Source organism: Polyodon spathula, unplaced genomic scaffold, assembly GCF_017654505.1.
Source record: "Polyodon spathula isolate WHYD16114869_AA unplaced genomic scaffold, ASM1765450v1 scaffolds_1438, whole genome shotgun sequence".
Lineage (NCBI taxonomy): Eukaryota > Metazoa > Chordata > Actinopteri > Acipenseriformes > Polyodontidae > Polyodon > Polyodon spathula.
Genome location: NW_024472918.1, coordinates 40,263 through 57,690, shown reverse-complemented (window position 1 = coordinate 57,690; position 17,428 = coordinate 40,263). Strand labels below are relative to the sequence as shown.

Here is a 17,428-nt window from a genome sequence, read left to right as displayed (position 1 = left end):
ATATATATATATATATATATATATATATATATATATATATATATATATATATATATATAGGACTGTAAATGCAGACAGGGTTCCACTAATCTCCTATATCTATCAATCAATCGAGCTGAGATCAGGGTTACATGGGGGAGCTTCTCACTCAGCTCACTGACGATAAACCCTGTGAAATAAATCCTGCACCTTCTTGCTTCTATTGTATTACTCCTCAGCTTTTCACTTTCAATCACGCCTGAAATCCATATCACCAAAAAAACCCTGCTGAAAACACATTATCGGGGGGGCGTCCTTCTCCTCCTGCTTTTATTTTGAACATGGCTGCACCTCTTGTTGTTTTTCTTGTTTTCTGTCCTGTCCCCCACCCTGTCCTTCTTTAGCATAACAGGAGTGGTAATAAGGCACTTCTGTGAAGGTCGTCCGAACGATTTCAAAGGCGATAACAAATCAAAACGTTCCCTGAATCTAATATCAAACAGGGCTGGTGTCAGCATTTATTAGAGAAATCAGATTCACTCTCCCTTTCCCCGACACACAGCCAGGCTTTGAAGCTGGAAGAATGCAGGATCGCAAATTACCCGAGAGGGGCTTCTGCTTGTCTTTGAAGCCCTCCTTTGATAGCACTGTTTCCCCTCTCTCTCGTACACTAGGAGGCTTCTGCTCTCCTGGCGCTCGGTAATTAGTTGAGAAATTGCATAAACATGACTCGGGCACCTAACAAGGGAGAATCTACATTTATATATATATATATATATATATATATATATATATATATATATATATATATATATATATATATATATATATATATATATGCACACACACACTTTCGGAGTCTGGAGCATGTTGCTGGAAAGAGAGAACCACAAGGTAAAACCAGAATTATTCAAATCATGATTTTTATCCTCAGGATCACAACAGGACTTCCAGGTGCTGATTAGAAGCCTCTGCACATGCTTGTTTCTACTGAGGCGCTGAAGAAACAGATACAGCAGATATACCTTACCATCACCCCTATGAGAGATGGGATAATTCAGCAGGCTGTTTGAGTTGGATTTTACCATGCAACCTCTGTGTACCACACAAATCAGAATAAATACTAATGTACTTCCAGCGCAGGGCAATCTGCTGCATGATTGCCTCTTGATGTGCTAACGGGCTGGATGCACGTATTTCTCCTCTCTTTGGAATAGTACCTTGCCATCCTCGGAGTACACGTTTTCCTTGAATCCCCTCACGATCGTCCGATCGATAAACAGGCTCCGCATCACCACGATGGCTTTTAGCACTTTTCCCAAAGTCACCTGTGAGAAACAACACCAACAAGGAGAAACATAGGCATAGATGTCTTTCATGCAACAGCAAACTCATCGAAACTGACAAGTCATATACATATATGAGATTTACTACCATATATACAGTGTGCAATATTTGTAATGAACTTCAGTTATGCCTACCATTGTAAGATATTGTCTACCTTGAAGTGGCGTTGCTTAAAGTGATACTTTATACACCTGCAAGCTATCATTTCATTTCTTACCCCTTAGGGGCACCGTCAGCGTTGCAAACGCATCAAGCCACTGTCAAATGACCTCTCTAAAAAGATCAACATGCTATCAAACTACCAAACCATCGGAAAGCTTGGATGCAATGTGAAGTAATGCGTTTGCATGTTTAGATTGAGAAACTAAAACTATAAATAAGAACAGTCTGTATAAAAGAGAATCTGAATAAATATCACCTTCGTAAAATTCTTTGACAAATGATTTGACAAATGTCCCCAGTAGTAAGACTAGCCTTGCAGTAACAGCAAGGTTTCACTGTACTAGGAACATGTATATAAAAAAAGGATCCCTTTAACTGTGTAGCTGCAAGTGCTTTATAATTTCTGTTTTCTTGATGCGTGTGTGCATTAGATTCGCAGCCCTGGTGCTTGCCTGTGGAAATCTCTCCACTGAATAAGAAAAGTGCTCCCTGGCCCAACCCCTTTTAAAACTCTAATTTATTGACCCGCACTGTTTAACATCAATGACATTTGGAAAACAGCTTTAATGGCATTTTATCCCTGTGCTCAGAGAACTGAATTATTTATTTACATCTCTAGCAAATAGAAGCTGTCTGCAAGCGGACGCTATCTCACATTATTGCTATTCTAATCGTAGTGAAATTGATTTCCAAACTGTTCAAGACTAATGTAGAAATGGGCTATTATTTCATCATATTGTATTTCCCTTTGTAAGTTTAAATCTGTATCACTACTGTAAATAATTGTCATTATAAGAATTCAACTAGCTTACTGTAACTGCATACAAAAAGGATTGCGCTTGGCCAATATGTTTTCCACTGAGTCCACCCAGGGTATCACTATCAAATTCAATTACGTATAAGAAAATGCGATTATAATTAAGTTAATAAGCAGTGTATATGTTTTTCATTTGGGGGATAGCTTAAAAGGTCAGTTTGAGATCCTGTGTTATGAAATTGGTTGAAATGAGAGGCAATGACCTGTATTCTAACTGTATGAAGGATTAGGGTGGGGGTGGAGGGAATTAACAATAAATAAATACATACTTCAACACTAATGATCCTATAAGAGCAATCTCACAATAGCTCCAAATGCTAAGACTTTTTGTTTTCAGTGCTAAATGCAAGTTTTATCATTTCAGCTGTCCCTCAAATTCCTAAATGCTTATTTTTATGTTTTCGGGATTGCTTTTACTCATCATAAGGAAAAGAAAAAAGCCTTTGCCTGCCACTCCACACATACACAGGCCTTGACGCCACAGGTAGCATTTCATTCAGCGAGCTACACGGAGGAAGGAGAAAAGAATGCTTTGCTTTAGTTTCTACCTCCATCAACCTCAATCAAGCTCAGATCAATCAATCTGTCTGCACTGGCAAGAGAGAACGACAAGCTTGGCAAGCAGACCAGCCATCATCCCTCAACAAATGTAATGCCTTTTAAACATGGAACACAGCCATTTAAAAAACGTGAAGAGATTATAGTGTAGCCTGCTTTCGAATTTAAAACGAGATTCAAATGAAAGCTGGCATCCCAAATTTCCTGTGCCCTTCCAGTACATGCTAAGTTTCCTGATCTGCTGTAGGATTTCTGGAACCGATGTGACCCCCCTGGCTACAAAGAGGTATTGATTTGAATTAAAGAACATAACAGACATAAAACGGGGCATACAAACCAGAAAGCTTTAACGCAGCCCTGTCAGGGGCCCTCGTGGATATGGAGTTAAACACTTCTGCTTGTGTTTTATTGATAAGGTCAAAGCCATGGTCCACATGTGAAATGTACAGCAAACCTTTTAACTGGAAGCATGTGAAATACATTAGCTTTCAGAACTGCAAAGATCTCCTCTTAAGGTGAGTGAAAAGTGAAAAGTAAAGAAAGTTCCTCCTACCAGTCAGTTCAGCATAAGAAAATTAAAAATGCACCAGAAAAAAATAAAATTAAAAAGCATATTAAAAAGGCATGAAGAATGTGTGAACTCTTTTGCAGGAAAATGCAAACCTGGGCCAACGTTATTGCCCAACCAAATATTTCACTGTTGCACATATCAGCCCTTGATATCTTTACTTTGAATAAGATTAACTAAAAAATATCATTGTTAAGCTCTGTGGACACATTGGGTTTCTACAGGTTCCAGAAATGAATTCTTAAAATTACCATAGAGTTTTCACAAGTTAATGTTTTGCCACCACGCTATAAACGTTCCCTTCCAGGTAATAGGAAAACAAAAAGACAAAGTGCAAAAGAGTAAAGTGATTGTTTTGTTAAAGCCTTAGTTTTAACATCTTTAGTATGCTGATAGAACCTCATTAGTCTCCATGTGTACTTCATGTATTATTAACTAGAGATTAGATTTTTTTTTAAGTAACAGCTGCTTGTCTTTTTAAACTGGGATGTTAATGATGCCGAATGCATGCTATTTCAAATGCATTTGGAAGATATGGCTGTCCAGATGGCACAGTCCCAGGACAGTGAAAGGCAGCTGTTTAAATCTTTGTGGGATCATATAACGTGCAGTTTTTAAAATATACAAACGGTAGGTTGTTCATTTATTTTAACTGGATTCATTCAACTACGAATGGGTTATAGTGCTGAAACCACACAAATAAGTATTTTAAAATGCTGGGATACTTTGCTTTACTTTCAAATCCAGTTAAATATCACAGCATTGACCTTCAAGCCCTGTGACCACCACAATCGTGATAGTTATTCTGGATATCAAGTAAATTAATAATTACACAGAGTAAAGGGTTAATGGCTTACTAACTAATGGACCGAGCAAGTCAGGCATGGAATATTTTCCAATCTGTGGTCTCCTCCTCCTTCAATAATTACAATCTTTTTTTAATAACACAATGACAATATGCTTGACTGCAAGCGTAAATAATCCATAGTGATTACTTTTACATTTCTCCCAGCACACAATCAGCTTCTTCTCAGCCTGGAACTTTCAAGGCGCTAAAGCGATAGTTAACGGGAAGATCCGATTATCAGATCAGTGTTAAAAGGACAAAAAGGGTGTGAAATCCTGGGTTGCAAATGATTTGATTTTATTAAGAAACACAAAAAAAGGCAGATAGCCAGAAAATAGGAAATAATGTGTCTCTCCCATACAATCCAGTACACTGCCTTCTTAATGCTCAACTTTTTAGTTTTGGAACACAAACGAAAAAAAAGTTCAGTTTGCACTCATTAAAAAGTACAATTCCTATTGTGCTCCCCTGGTGATTTTCAAATCAAAGAGGTCTTACAGACTCTGTTTATCTCTCAACATTTTTTTTCATTGATGTTTTGAAATAATCTCTCTTCACAGGAACCGAGCCACAAACTAAATAATCTTTTTGATAAACATTAAAACAGTAACTTCAAGTTTAATTTTTTTTTTTTTTTTTTTTTTTTTTTAATGTCCCAAGAGCTGCTCAGTCACAGCAGCTGTTCTTCGGTTCCAGCTGTCTGCCATAGATATGCATACCACAGGCTAGATCAGCCAAAGAATCATTATAGGAGTACGCGCCAGCGCCATCTAGTGATCTTGCACTTCGGATTAAGTTTGCTTTTGCTGGAATTACACAGCTGTGCATTACAAGGTGTGCTGATCCTTCAGTAATTGCAGTAATAAACCACTCAGACACTGTAAGCATCACAGAACAGTAAATAAATAAAAACTAAGAAAATGTCATTAAGATACTTACTCTTTACAATTTGTTTTCATATGCAAGCAGCACCTGGTTGTGCATCATGTACAAAAATAACCCAACATCCCCTTTAGTCACTGCGTGTATAAATGTAATCATCATTTTCCTATCTATGTATCTATTTACAATGCATTACATTTCGGCAGAGCAACTTCTCAAGAGTTCACATAATTACTAAAAATGTCATTTAAAAAATACACTGACACCTATGAGGCAGATTATCAAAGTAATTTTCATAGCATATTCATATTATTCAAATTCTTTAAATGTTTCACCACTTCTACAGTAGCTGACTTGACACCTACAGTATAAGCTTTTTGTATAGATACCTTTTGCCACTGAACACAGCAATACTTAACTAGATTATGATTTGGAGAGAGCCTGGGCTGCAGACCAAAAATCTTGATATGCTGCCCTAGTGTAAAACATTTCATCAAAATCAATATTTATTGCATGCTACCTAGGGGATTAACACTAACAATGAATAGAGGGTGTGCATACGTGTGGGAATTACTGTGAGTGTGTACAAACACCCACATTTATTTCAATTTGTAATCATTCTTTACCAATTCGTTTTACACTCTAGTCTAAAGAGAATGCTCTCCAATCTTTTTTTTTTTTTTTTTTTTTTTTTTTTTTTTTTTAAACTCATGTACAACTTAAGTTCTGGGAGAAAATGCTTCCTACAAAGGATTTCAATGCCTTTCATGGCCCATCAACTTATAAAATGGATTTAATACATTATTAAAAACAGCAAGTAAATTCAGAAGCAAACATTTATATTTCATGGTCTACATGCTGAAGTTTTTTATTCTTTAGGTGAAATAATTTCTTGACAGGGTCAATTTGGATCAAAATTGAATGCATGTCTTTCTAGCATGTAGAGTAGAGACGCAACTGTACTTAGACAGCCAGTCACACTTTAAGCCATTACTGCAGAGAGGCCATACCAGTGCAATAAGACTCAGTTTGCCAGCCAAGTATGGCAGGTTTCATTCCTGGCAGAGGACTTTAAGTGATGGGTATTACAAAGCTGCATCCTGTTTGAGCAACACTAAGACAGATCGGTCATTGGAATGCCCTGCTGTAATTTTTAAAGGTATAGTGGATTATGTGTCTTGTGTAGAATGTTAGTAAGCATAGTTACACTATACTTCTGCAAAAAGGGCTTTTAAAAGAGTCCCCGAAGCCAACTGTGGGGAAGCACATCAGAGTTGCACTGTGTACTGAAGCCTGCGCTACATGGAAAACAACGATCCAAGCACCAACAATACTGTGACCATTCTATCAGTTCACAGAGAGGACTTCATTTCAGTATTTGGACAATTCAGATCAGACATTTCTTTAGTATACAACCCATTACATACTGGCACTTCATACATACAACTTTTTGGCTTTGCTGAAGAAAGCAATCCCTGTCATTGAAGAAGCTTGAGGTGTTCGCTGCTGAATATCAAAATGACATTGCGGAGGGTTAAGCAATGCAAGTTCTATAAAACACTGACACAGTTCCAGTATTGTACAGCAGGGGTTTAAACGGCTTGTTTAAGCCAGCTCATGCATGTGACAGAGCTGGCTTGGAAGTGACAGAAAAGCCTGGCCTTGTTGCCCTTAGCTCCACCTTGTTTTCTGACCTTGTTATCTTCCTAAACTTTGAGGTCCATAATTAAGATTTAGGCTACCACAGAAAACCAATAAATGAGAACCAGGAAGGAAAAATAGCAAATCAATTTCAAATCAATAAACCCCCCCATGCTAATCAAAACTGTTTCTGATTAACAAAACCGCTGATCAATCCATATTGACCCCTGACAGACAGGCCATAAAACAGTTTTGTACAAGCATCTCTTAGAACGCATCTCTGTATCATAACCGCTGCCTTCCAAAATGTTTAGCAGTGCCATACGGTTGGATTTGGATTGGGAGGTCGAGTGTCTGATCGCCTGCTGCGGCTGGCTGGGTTTTAACACAGGTTTCAAACTGATCTGATGGCTGCTTACCCCAGGGAAGAACACAATTCAATGCATTTAGAACCAAAGTGCAGAGGGAGACTAAGTTAGCTGTGCAGAGCTGGAGAGGAAACATAAGCCTTGATGCTCTGTGTGCGCACATTATGATGTCACTGTGTTAAAAGAAAAAACATACAATAAACATACAACCATCCAATAAAGAGTTGCTGATGCCAACCAAGTTATATATTGTTTTTGATTTTACAGCCCACATGCACAGGACTCACCCTGCACTCGGCATGATAGTGCCTTTACTAGGTAAGAAACTCTGGACTGTCTACCTGACTATGTTCATTGCACTATTTTGCATACTTTGGGTAAAGATATGTTAAGTACAAAAGTGTAACAAGAGTATAAACTTAGAATCACATCTAAAAAAAAAAAACATTGCTATGCCATGAAAGACTCTATAAATATTTCCACTGTTAGTTTTCAAACACATGCTCTCTTGGGAAAGGTACAGACCGAAACTTTAGGCAACTGGCATTTATGAGCAAAAAGACACATGCACTAGTTTTTGCTGGCAAACGTGTACTAGTTTAAGTCTTCTTTCCTTAGCACTAACATTATTACTACTGTGAATTTCTATAAGGACTGCAGTGACCTTGATAACATATCTTAGTCTTATCAATAACACCATGAGAGGTCTATACCAGCTGCTGTCATTGCATTATTCAAATATCTCTTTCCTGCTGGCTACAGACACTTAAGGATTTGAAGTACCTTTGTTCGACAGACAAGCTTTTTAATGTGGTGCAAATGGATTTGGATGCTTTATTGTTCTTCATCCCTCACAGAGATAGTACATTTGTGAAGAAGAAAACAGGGCAGTGAAAATAATCCATCTGTTCTTCCCTTCTCGATGTTGCTGGAATCAAAAGGAATGAGATGAAAGCCACAGTGTAGCGACCTCCCTGTACAACCAAATAGCCACAATGTCCATCAAGCAGCTCGCTGGCGCTGCTGAAAGCACAATGCTCTGTCTGAGGGGTTCTGAGCAATCACTGCATGTATCGGTTAGGTATACTTTTAGACTGCAGGACCACAGGTTGAAATAAGAACCTTAAAAACATACGCACACATATGAACTAAACCTAAAGATTCTGTAATTACAAAACGCTCTGTGACAGCATGTGCCTTTAAACACATCTGACTGTTCAGGGGTTAAACATGTAAAACAACTGAATAATAATAATAATAATAATAATAATAATAATATGCACATCAAAAGCGACTCCATTTTCAAAATCTAAGAAAATATGACACTTACTGTTTACTCTAAATTGTGATTTGATGATAGTTGCAGCTGTCTGAATTATTTTCAGGTTGTGGTCTTAAATCTTTACCCCTTAAACACATGCCATTCAATGTGGAAGAAAAGTTCCTCTCGGTTTCCCTCGATCCGTACTCATGTACTCTGTAACTTACCTGACTTCTTAGAAATCAAATCCTTAAGAAAGTGAAGTCCTCTACACGAACTGATAGAGGGGAACAGTGGCTCCCCTGTACTTGAAGGGGGTGTGGGCTGCAGGATAATGGTGAATCCTGATCTCCTCTGGGACTCTGGGGGGGGTCAAGGGGGAACCTGATCCCTTCCATGGATTCACACTGGATTGTTCAACCTCTGTGCCTGGCAGTACAGTACAGTCTCAGCACTGTAACTGATCCTATCCATGGATTCACACTGGATTGTTCAATCTCTGTGCCTAGCAGTGCAGTACAGTCTCAGCACTGTAACTGATCCTATCCACAGATTCACACTGGATTGTTCAATCTCTGTGCTTGGCAGTCCAATACAGCACAGTCTCAGCACTATAAGGCTTTGTGCAAGGCTTTATACTTTAGCACCCTGCCTCATACCTATAAGCAGTTACAGGACTCAGCAGCTTACAAAGAGGACTTATAGGTACTGTATCACTGAGTAACAGACTGTTGCTGGTATTTGCCTTTGAAGACAAAAAAAAGCCACTCTAATCTGATTGCGTAAAACGTCTAAATGTTTCTTTCTCCCTTACAACACAAAATACACCTCGTAATTTTTTTTTTTTTAAAGTGCTTAATTTGTTACTTTGTGTTGTTAAGTGTATTTTCATATCTCATTTGAAATTGTACACAAATTTCCATAAACTGTATTTAAAAAAAAAAAAAAAAAAAAAAAACAGAACACAACATAGCAAGGTACCTTCAAATCTTATTGTGCCTCCCATTTCTCAGAAATATATTGCAGTGTCTCAGTACATTATAACTAACAGGATGTGATTCAGCCAAGCCGAGAGTATTGTCATATAAAAGTACCTATCGTTATGAAGGTATAATCATGTAGGCTATAACCATGTGGGGTGCTTCTTATACACAGAGTGCATGTTCGACTGTAAAAGTGATGACATTAAAAGTGACAATGCCTGTTTATACAGATCTAGTTTTAACTGGTGTACACTCAATAACGGTACCACAGCAAATCACTGGATATACATCCTCATTACGACAGCAGCACAAAGCTGTGAAACAGAGCTTCTAGCCCCTGCTGTTCAACTTCACAGCCAGCCTAATAAATACTTGGATGCAATTGTGCTGTTGCAGAAAATGTGTGTTTGTTTTTCTGTCCTCAATAGCAGACACTTAATTCAGAGATTAACAGTTACATTCGACTAAAGGTACCCCAATTTGTCACACAACTGCAGTGGTACCCCCAAATATTATTCATTTACTACACATGCAAAACAACAAGGGGGACTCGCACTTAATAGAGGAACCAGTCAATATTCATTAGTAGTTTGTGGATATTTGGAGCACCGCTGTACTTACTAGAATGATTACTGTTCCTATTCAGGGAATATCAAGATAATTATTTGGGTAGAACCTCCAATGCTGTAATCACTAGTCTGCTGTCTTTCCTGAGCGAGATCGGTTGCAGGCCTCTAATGACCCTTGTGTTTTTCACGTTACTCAGCAGAATGAGAACTTCTGAAGTTATTACAGCACACAGCGCACTGTGTGTCAATATTCCACAGATAGAACACTGCGGTTTAATACTCCTGCCCTTAGGGCGTGTGCTGTCTCGCCCTTGAAGGGGAGCGTTTCATTCAAATCAATAACACTAGAAGGTCACTTATAAATTCAATTCATGAAACAAGTGTTATTCCTTGCACTGCTCGTTTTGGGTCTCTTAAGAAAAAAAAAAAAAGACAATCGGTTTGCTTTTGAAAAACACTTCATTTTTAACTGTTGGGGTGCCAAAGGGTAATTCATTTTGCAGAAGCGCTCTCCGTAGAACCTCAGTAAAGCACTTTTATTACGAAAACTCACACATCTTTTTGATAATGGCGTAGTCCAGCTAATTAGCATTTCTAGAACAGCTTAATCGACATATTAATTTTGACAATAGCGTCTTCCAGCCAATTAGCATTTCTAGAAATGCTTCATTACCTTCGGTTCTATATTGTACAGATCTTGTGTAGGCAATCAACAATATTAGATATATATTCTATGAAATACTAGTTAATTAAGATAATATTGTGGCAAGGAAAATAAAGGGGCCCTGATGAACCCTCTCCAGCTTCACAGTCCAAACACTAATGAACAATTTGCATGGAGCGGCTGCTTCACAGGAAATTACTCACCTGCCTCGTGTTTAAACACTACAGCGCTGTTGTGTCTGTAACATAGATAACAAACTGTGAAAACACTCAACGTTGCATCCATCAGCTTGCTCATTAACTACTGCATGCAGGAGAAAGTGCAGGAGAACAAATAAATACTGAGAAATGAAGGAAATTTACTTTCAGTATTGCAGAATAATTTCCATTAGAGGTTACAAAGTCAGAACTAAACAGTGTCTCTAAATAAAACAGCATAACACACAACATAGCCCCCCACTCCACCCCATCCCTCATAAACAAAGACATTTCATTTTCTCGTGTATTCCCCAAGCTTTTTTTTTCTAGAAGCAAATTTAAAAAATAGGTCACAAAGTCATACAGCACCCCACCAAGGCTTGTTATCACACAGTATGGTATTTTCAAACAAATCAAAATAAAACACATCCTAATATAGTCATTAAAAATATACATAACAGTACAACTGGATTTTTTAAATCTTGGACAACCTTTTCTGCTTTACAGCGACGTTTTACACACCGCACTAAGCATAAATACCTACACACACCAACCCACAGTGTGAAAGGAGTAGTGTGAGGCCTCTGAGCTAAGGCAAAAGTGTTTCATTAAAAAAAAAAAAAAAAAAAAAAAAAAAAAAAAAAAACATTTGAGATCAAGTATTTTAGCTCCAGTCAGAAATAAGTTCCACCTGTAATATAAAGCCAATGAAACCTAGTCAAATGGCACCAGTGAAATTCAAAACAAGATGCCACCCCTCATCTTCTGCCAAGTTTACTACAAAGGTATATGCCAGGGAGCATCATGCACTGAGATTTAGGGAATCAACAAAGGGCAACTTCACAAGCTGAAATGTAATCTCTGGGGGAAACCTGATGAATCTGACAAGCTTCTAAAATGTTTTGATAGAAGCTTTATTTCCTTTCTAACCAAGCCTCTGTTGCAGGCAGAGGTTAATTTGAAAATAAAAAGGTACTAGGATTTTATAATGAAGGAAAAGGGATAGTATTTCTGTTTCTAGACCCAATGTTACAGCTCCCATATATGCTTCAAGTTCTCATCGGCTTGTGGATTGGGGTTTCGTGCCTTATTGTTGGTTTTGGTAGATGAAACTGGTGAACAGGAGCAATGACGAAAATATGTTACAGTATACTTCTGTCATTCAATTCATGGAACAGTAAAGCAGTTTTTTTATTGTACATTTCATGTATCTAGAGGGTTTTCTGGTTTTTTTTTTGCAACAGTTCTCGCCCGTCAGACAAAAACGCACAAGATCTGGGATCCGGACTGCAGGGCTACAAGCAGAAGGAAGGCAGGAACCACAACACAAGATACATTCCCAAAAGAAACAGGCAGTTAATAAAAGAGAGGGCATTGTTTTCAAGTGAAAGAAGTCATAAAAAAAGCGATTACATATATAAAACACAACGGTCAACAACAGTCTAGACGACAGCACGTGAAAGATGTCCTAGGCTGCTCAGTCTCCCTCAAGCTCGCTCTCTCCAATGCCAGGTTCTGCCGTCACTTCATCTCAATCAGATGAGGCAGTGAGGGTCCCGAGGGAGCCCCTACTCCTGCTGCTCAGCGCTTACTGTTAAAGAGCTTTGTGTACAGGCTCCATCCAACCTCAGGGGTGAATGCACAGGAATTAAAACAGCCTAATCCCTCCTCTCCCGGGTGCTCCTTTTATATGCCTGCTACACGCTGCACCTGTTTCCTACAGAATTGCTCCTAGTTGTGTATTGACATTTCTTTTATTACTGCATTCCCACAACTTGTTATCTTTGACAGGTAACATTTCAGGGATGAAGGAAATACATCTGCTATGTCTCTTCCAAGAAACACAAACTATATTGCAGTAAAAGTTGACTGGAGGACATCAATGTTACTGGTAGTTTTGAAAAGACGACCACAGAGAAATAAAACGGTCCCAGGGCTTGGATGCAGACAGCACATTGCATTATTGTAAGGCAACGCCTATGGATGAACCAAGTGTGACCCCAATGTGGTTCCTTCAAGCAGGGGTCTCCAATGGCAAAGGGTTTCAAGCAATATACACTTATTTTTTTCTATGTATGCTTTTTTAAAGTACGAAATAAATCAGGTTTAAATAATGCAAAAGACAGCCACTGCCCATCAACGAATAAGCACAGTTCAGAGAACAAGCTTGTGTGGGGACACAGAGGGATCTAATTGAAACAAGTACGGTTTTCTCCACTGCAGGATTCTTTGATCTAAATGTTATTGCAGACCTCGGTCCCACATTAGGTTAGCACTGCTTTGAAGTGTGCTGTGTTAATGGGCCCCCGTTAGTGGCGATGCTGCCAAGTCAGACAGCAGTAATGTTAATGTGCCACTGCTTATTGGTACCACTGTGTCCTTGATGCTGCTTTTCACCCTGCGACTTGAACGCTGAAAGAAAAACCGTCGGTCCAGAGATAATGACCACAAATCTATTAAGCTAACGAAGCACTCCAGTACAAACTCTCCCACTCGCAAACCAACCCTCTCTGTGGTGGTGACTTCTGATCATTTCAGCTTTAGTTGTGCGGCTTTAAATCAGCATTTGTGACTCTCCATCTTCTGGTGACCAAATATATAGCATATTTATGTATGTGGTCAGCCGACTTTGACTGTACAAGTCTACAGAATACGTTGTAACTTATAGCATAGCAAGTGTTGCTTAGAGAGAGAGGGAGATGGAGATGGAGAGAGGGAGAGAGGGGATATCTTAAGAAATAACCAAATAAAAACAAATACAGTCATTGAATCAGATATTACAAGCTAGTCAAAAGACAGTTCTTGTAGCTAGACTACAGAAGAAAAGATACAGAAATGAGATCCATTCATCTCTGTAGGATAAGTGAAGTGGAGTTTAACTTTGTGTAGCAAGATCATATTTAATAAATGAAGAACTTTGCCCATGGCCACTCCCTTACCAGCAGCACTGCGGAGGTTCCGTTGGGTCTGAATAACTCGATGGACATGTCAGGAAACATTCTGCCGATCCTTGAGATCACGTCATCAACATAGCTGGAAAACACAATCAGAGATCAGGACAGCTGGAAAAACACAATCAGAGATCAACAAGCTGGAAAACACAATCAGAGATCAACACAGCTGGAAAAACACAATCAGAGATCAACACAGCTGGAAAAACACAATCAGAGCTCAACACAGCTGGAAAACACAATCGGAGATCAACATAGCTGGAAAAACACAATCACAGCTCAACACAGCTGAAAAAACACAATCAGAGCTCAACACAGCTGGAAAAACACAATCAGAGCTCAACACAGCTGGAAAACACAATCAGTAGAGATTAGCTCATAGTGTTTCAGTAGAGAGGGGATTGGGGAATGATAAAAATGCAAATTGAGGTAAAAGGGATCATTAGAATTGTCACGATAATGCACATACAGCTACGATGCTGTAACTCCGGATTACACAAAACTGTGATGATCCAACTTCACGTTGCTGTAGTGAAAGCATATTCGATACAACCTCCATAGTCTAAAAAAGGTACAACTCTTAGTGTAAAGGTTAAAGTATTCAATGAACGTGGGACACGTGATCTAGCCCTCACTGCCAATGTCATCATCTCTGCTGGCAACGCCAAGCTCATAATTAACCTCAGACAGGACCAGTCCCCTCACATACCAAATGCTTTCCAGATATCAATACTGCTGGTAAAAGGTCCTCGAGACTTGGACCTGAATGTGCAAAAGTCAGCAGAAAAGCTGCTGTCATGCTGTCACGGCATACAAGCAGAGGTCACTGCTAACTGTATGCTAATCAGCATTTTAATGAATATCTCTTTACCCATCAGCAATCAATACACATCACCAGGCTGCAGGACATAATGCAGAAGGAGCCTACGGGAAAAAAAAAAAAAAAAATAAATCAGCGAAAGCAATTAACTCAATAGGGGTGAATCTGATCCAACTTTAACCCCACAGTACTGTAGCAGGGCCCAGAATTAAACAGTTCCTGGGGCTCTCCCAGTGTATCACCCGAGCAGTCGGTTTCCACCGCTCCATTAGTTTCAATTTGATTGTCTTGTACTGCAAGCGATAAAATGATTTTCCGGTCAAGTAAGTCAAGCCAGACACTTCACAGACAGGGAAGAGGCTGATTAAATCAGCCCAGGGCATAGCCAAGATTAAATGTAGACTCAACAGTCAAAGTCATATATTTTAGTCACAGAACAATAAAACTGTTCACTGCCTAGTTTACATTATAGAAAGTGTAGCCACTCAATTAGGAAAGGGATATTCTTACTAAAGCGAACAGCCATGCTGCGCAACTCCCTGTGCACTGCTCTGATTGACGCTCACTCCCTGCATTCAAGGTTTTAGTTTTTAACTTTTTACACCCTAATCCTTTGCATCCATCTCTTACCAGTCTATTATGTTGACAATGAGACCCATCAGTAATTGCCTTCTGGAAAAATAGCCATTCCATAAAAAGGCAGAAAATGCAGTGGCCATTGATTTCACAGTCATAGTTATAAATGATCTGTCGAGCAAGTCCAATCGACTACTGTATGTGTTTTAAGAAATACTAGCATGTGATGCCTGCTTTACTTAACTAACAGAATCCCCGATGCTGGCAAGTTTGGGTCCATCTCAATGATGCCAGAGCCTTCTTGGTTTTTTTCTTTTTTGACGAGCCACTGAACCCTGCAGAAAAGACCCTGCCTGGCCCACTTCAGGATCCTTAACAATAGGTATCTCCAGACAATTTTCATCAGCCCACAGCAACGTTAAGAGTAATGCAGCACTCCCTGTGGACTTCCAGACAAGCTGCATGGTCAAAAACCACTGAACCGAGCCTGCACGTCTCACTCCCTGTAACCCATATGGAAGCGTTTTTACAAGGAGAACCACCTGGGAGGGCAGACAGTTTTTATGTTGGCCTTACTGGAAAGATCAGACTATATCACTATAGAGTAAACATGGTAAAATAAACATAGTACTGCATTGAGTAGAATCATAGTTGTTCCTTAGTGCATGCTGGGTTATCACTGTCATCCACACTATAGTCAAAGCATGTGGAGTAGACAATATTTTTAAGGTACAGTAACTTTCTATTCTTCTTTCTACCTGGTGCACCATTAAAGAAACATAAGCACCCGAATCATATCTATCACCAGGCAATTTATTTATTTCACAAGGAAAGTGTGGAGATGAAGATAAAGGGCCACCACAATTATTCACTTATTATCTGCTACCAAAGGTGTTAGTGATTTTCATGTTCAGTCTTGCTTTTTGTTTCCAATCCCTATTAATTCACTATACTGTTTGATTTTAGGTGTAAAATAATAATTGCTGCAGTAAAATGTTTATTAATGTTTCACTGTAACCACATCCACCCCACCCCATTCCCCCATCACAAAAGGTTTGATCATTTCAAAAGAATGAAAACCTCTCAGCGTGTACCACAATTAAAGTAAATAACATCTCTACAGCTTGCATAGTCATTATGAAAACCGTAGTATACTGTTCCCCTACATAGTCATTATGCTCCTGTTTGTCCATCTCTGTTTTTTCCCCACGGTATGTTGTTTCCAAGCAGTTTGCATTTTCTTTGGATTAGGCTAAATTAGCAGAAAAAGGGTGGAGAATCCCAATGGAAAGTCAGCACAGAACCTAGATTTCATGTTAGGGTTGCCAAGTCCAAGAAGAAAGAAAAAAGCATCCACTGGCCACCCCCATATAAAAAGGGTCCTCGTGCCACCCATAGCGAACTACTACTACTACTACAGAGTTTTAGGAGAACCGTTTTACATTAAAATAACTTAATGTGTGTATTTTGAATGTCACTTTATTACTGTATTAAAACTACCTTGTGGGTTGTGGGCTTCTTCATTTTAAAACAGCAATGTGATATCCACACTTGCTTTGCTCGACCTCCAATGGGTCATTTCAAAATTGAACTAAACCTGACTTTCTGTTGCAATGTCATCAAGATTTAAAAAAGACATGGGGCTATAAATTCACTTTCCCTAAACTAGCTTTAAAAAAAAAAGTTGCAACTTAGGTTTCAAAAGCAGGCTGACTTGCACATTTCTACTGTGGGAAGTGGGATATATATATATTGCAGTGTTTTGTATTAGAAATCAATTAAATCATAAGAACTGCATCAGGTCAGCCTGATCTGCAGATCACATTGGATAATGAGGCTGTTTAGCTGCTACTTTCTGGAAAAGGGATGTAACCAATTATTTATAATCTGGGGTCTCAGACATTTAGTTTTTAATAAATATGGAAAAAGCAAGCTGTTATCATGTAACTAGACTCCAAAAACATCCCTAACAACACAATTTAAAATTCTAAGTCAAATGTTTTGAAACAAAGTACATTCTTAATGAGAAAAGAAACAGCTCATTCCCTGCAAGAAATCTATTGGATTAGCAACTCCATCTTACATTATTTGTCCTTGATGTCGGAAAATATAGAAAGCTACATGCAGAAAACACTTTATTTTATTAAATAAAATTGCAGTGCTTAACTGCAATGACTTAAACCCAATATCCCCTAATAAAATGTGAGGACACCAGAACACAAAACGTGTCCCGAATCT

At 38.8% G+C, this 17,428-nt stretch overlaps 1 protein-coding gene across 2 annotated transcripts in view; it reads right to left on the bottom strand.

Annotated features, from left to right (window-relative positions):
* The window catches only part of med27 (mediator complex subunit 27), a 59,659-nt gene that overhangs the window by 10,430 nt on the left and 31,801 nt on the right, over positions 1-17,428 (bottom strand). For both annotated transcript variants that reach the window (XM_041242914.1, XM_041242915.1), the window contains exons 4-5: positions 13,783-13,876; positions 1,200-1,307 (exon numbers count right to left, since the gene is read on the bottom strand). In XM_041242914.1, the coding sequence (XP_041098848.1) occupies positions 1,200-1,307; positions 13,783-13,876 (202 nt within the window). The remainder of the gene's footprint in view (positions 1-1,199; positions 1,308-13,782; positions 13,877-17,428) is intronic.